This window comes from Merops nubicus, unplaced genomic scaffold (assembly GCF_000691845.1).
Source record: "Merops nubicus isolate BGI_N331 unplaced genomic scaffold, ASM69184v1 scaffold30159, whole genome shotgun sequence".
Taxonomy (NCBI): Eukaryota; Metazoa; Chordata; class Aves; order Coraciiformes; family Meropidae; genus Merops; species Merops nubicus.
The window spans coordinates 8,412-10,560 of NW_008630713.1; the positions used below are offsets into that span (position 1 = coordinate 8,412).

Below are 2,149 nucleotides of genomic sequence, written 5' to 3' on the forward strand. Positions count from 1 at the left end.
CTCCGCTCCTCCGCAGCGGCTCTCCCAGGAGAAGCACACCTCCGATTCCGACAGCGTGGCCACGGGCGAGACCGGTTCCCCGGCAGCCCGCAGAGAGCCCGGCGAGCACGGTACGGGCCCTGTCCCCAGCCAGGCAGGCTGTCCCCTGGCCGGGGGACTGGCTGTGTGCCCCACAGCTGGGCAGCATCCTCTCCTGCTGCAGGGGGATGCTGTGACGTGCGCTGAGGCCACACAGCTACCCCATCCTTCCAGGGAAAGGCAAAAAGAGCGGCTTGGCAGACCTGAAGGGCTCAATGAGTCGGGCAGCAGGGAAGAAGATCACCAGGATCATCAGCTTCTCCAAGAAGAAGCCTTCTCCTGAGGACACACAGACCTCCTCCACTGAGGAAGACATCCCCTGCTGCGGTTCGTGTGGGCTGGGGGGGCAGAGACGGGGCTTGGCTCATCTAGGGTGAGGAGCTGGCATCCTGCTCCCCAGCCTGACCGTACTGGGGCAGGAGGGGGCAAGGAGGTGGTGAGGTGGGGGCAAGCTCACCGAGCTGCTGGGAGTTGTGGCACTGCCGCAGGTTACAAAATGGTGCCCAGTCCCAGCTCTGCAGACTCCCATAGTGTGTGGGGAAGGGCTGAGGGGTCACCCACGTCACAGAAAACAGGCTTGGGTGAATGTGTGTCAGTGAGCTGGCACCTCACCTGAGCCCAGAGTGTCCTAGCTGGCTCTCTGTGGGGGAACTGAGACACAGAAGGACCAAACGAGTAGGGAGCCATCCTGTAATCTCTGGGCAGCCATGTCTCGTCAAAGCCTGTCCGAGGTGCAGCCAACCTGGTGCTGAGACCCTTCCTTCTGCCCTGCCACCCCCAGGCCACCTCAGCGTCCTGGTTAACCAGTGCTGGAAGGAGCGCTGGTGTCGCCTGAAGGGCAACACCCTCTACTTCCACAAGGACCGCACCGACCTGCGGACCCACGTGAACGCCATCGTGCTCCGGGGCTGCGAGGTGGTCCCGGGGCTGGGCCCCAAGCACCCCTTCGCCTTCCGCATCCTTCGCAACGGGCAGGAGGTGGCCGCGCTGGAGGTGAGCGGGAGCTGGGGCGGGCAGGGCGAAGGGGGTTGCCAAGCTGGGGGAGCATCTCCTGGGATGACCAACGCTTGCATGCGAGCAGTGCCTTGTTTTCCCCTCCCCTGCACGTTAAGGAAGCTCAGGGTATCACTGGGCTGGGCTGGGGGCAGCCGAACGGTATTTGCAGGCTGGAGGCAGGGAGGAAGCTGCCAGGGCTGAAGCAGGCGTGCTGGAGGGGGTGGCTGGAGCTCTGGGGCTGGGACCTCCTGCACGCACCTGTATGCTTTCTCTCGGACCCTACTGAGTCTTGCACACACTCTTCAGGTCAGAGGGCCTTCCTCCACAATGGCACTTTGCATTGGGAGGCAGTATCAAGGGGCCAGGAGCTCGGCATGCAGCCCAACCCTTCTTCTCTCCTGCAGGCAAGCTGCTCGGAAGACCTGGGCCGCTGGCTGGGTCTCCTTTTGGTGGAGACAGGCTCACAGACAGCACCAGAGGCCTTGCACTATGACTATGTGGATGTGGAGACAATTGCTAACATAGTGACAGCCGTGAGGCACTCCTACCTGTAAGGCTGTTCCCCTGCTGTGTCGTGGGCTCGGAAGGGGCTGTGGTTGGGACAGGACATTGCGTTCCATAAAAAAGGCAGGGGCTGGGACACGGTTTGTGCCATAATCTCAGGGAGAGCCAGGATCCCAATGGCTGGTGGTTCCCAAAGCAGGCAGTTTCCCTTGGGCAGGATGGAAAGCCAAAGGTGTTTCGTCAATGCTGATGAAGGACTTCAGAGAAATGCATGGTAGGGTAGACTACAGTGCTTGTGAGTGAAGCTGGGAGAGCAATGGAGGAAGGGCTCACTGAGGGGCTGGCAAGGATGTCCTGGAAAGGAAGACCCCATCCCTCTTCTTGCAGGTGGGCCAGCTCCTCCCAGGACCACCGGCCAGACTCCTCCCGTGTGGTATACGATGACGTCCCCTATGAGAAGGTTCAGGTGAGCGTGGTCCCGTGGCCCGCCCTCTCCCACCGCCGTGGCTGGGCTGCAGGAGATGCCTCGGGGAGCCTCGGGCAGGCTGCGACAGCCCCAGGGGCGTTTCAG

At 62.3% G+C, this 2,149-nt stretch overlaps 1 protein-coding gene across 1 annotated transcript in view; it reads left to right on the top strand.

Moving 5' to 3' along the window:
* AFAP1L1 (actin filament associated protein 1-like 1) overlaps positions 1-2,044 on the top strand; it is a gene marked incomplete at both ends in the record, with an annotated part of 6,691 nt that extends 4,647 nt beyond the window's left edge. Inside the window, 5 exons of the mRNA XM_008947400.1 lie at positions 17-110; positions 253-405; positions 860-1,071; positions 1,479-1,624; positions 1,966-2,044. Coding sequence (XP_008945648.1) covers positions 17-110; positions 253-405; positions 860-1,071; positions 1,479-1,624; positions 1,966-2,044 — 684 coding nt within the window. The remainder of the gene's footprint in view (positions 1-16; positions 111-252; positions 406-859; positions 1,072-1,478; positions 1,625-1,965) is intronic.
* Between the last annotated feature and the right edge of the window lie 105 nt (positions 2,045-2,149).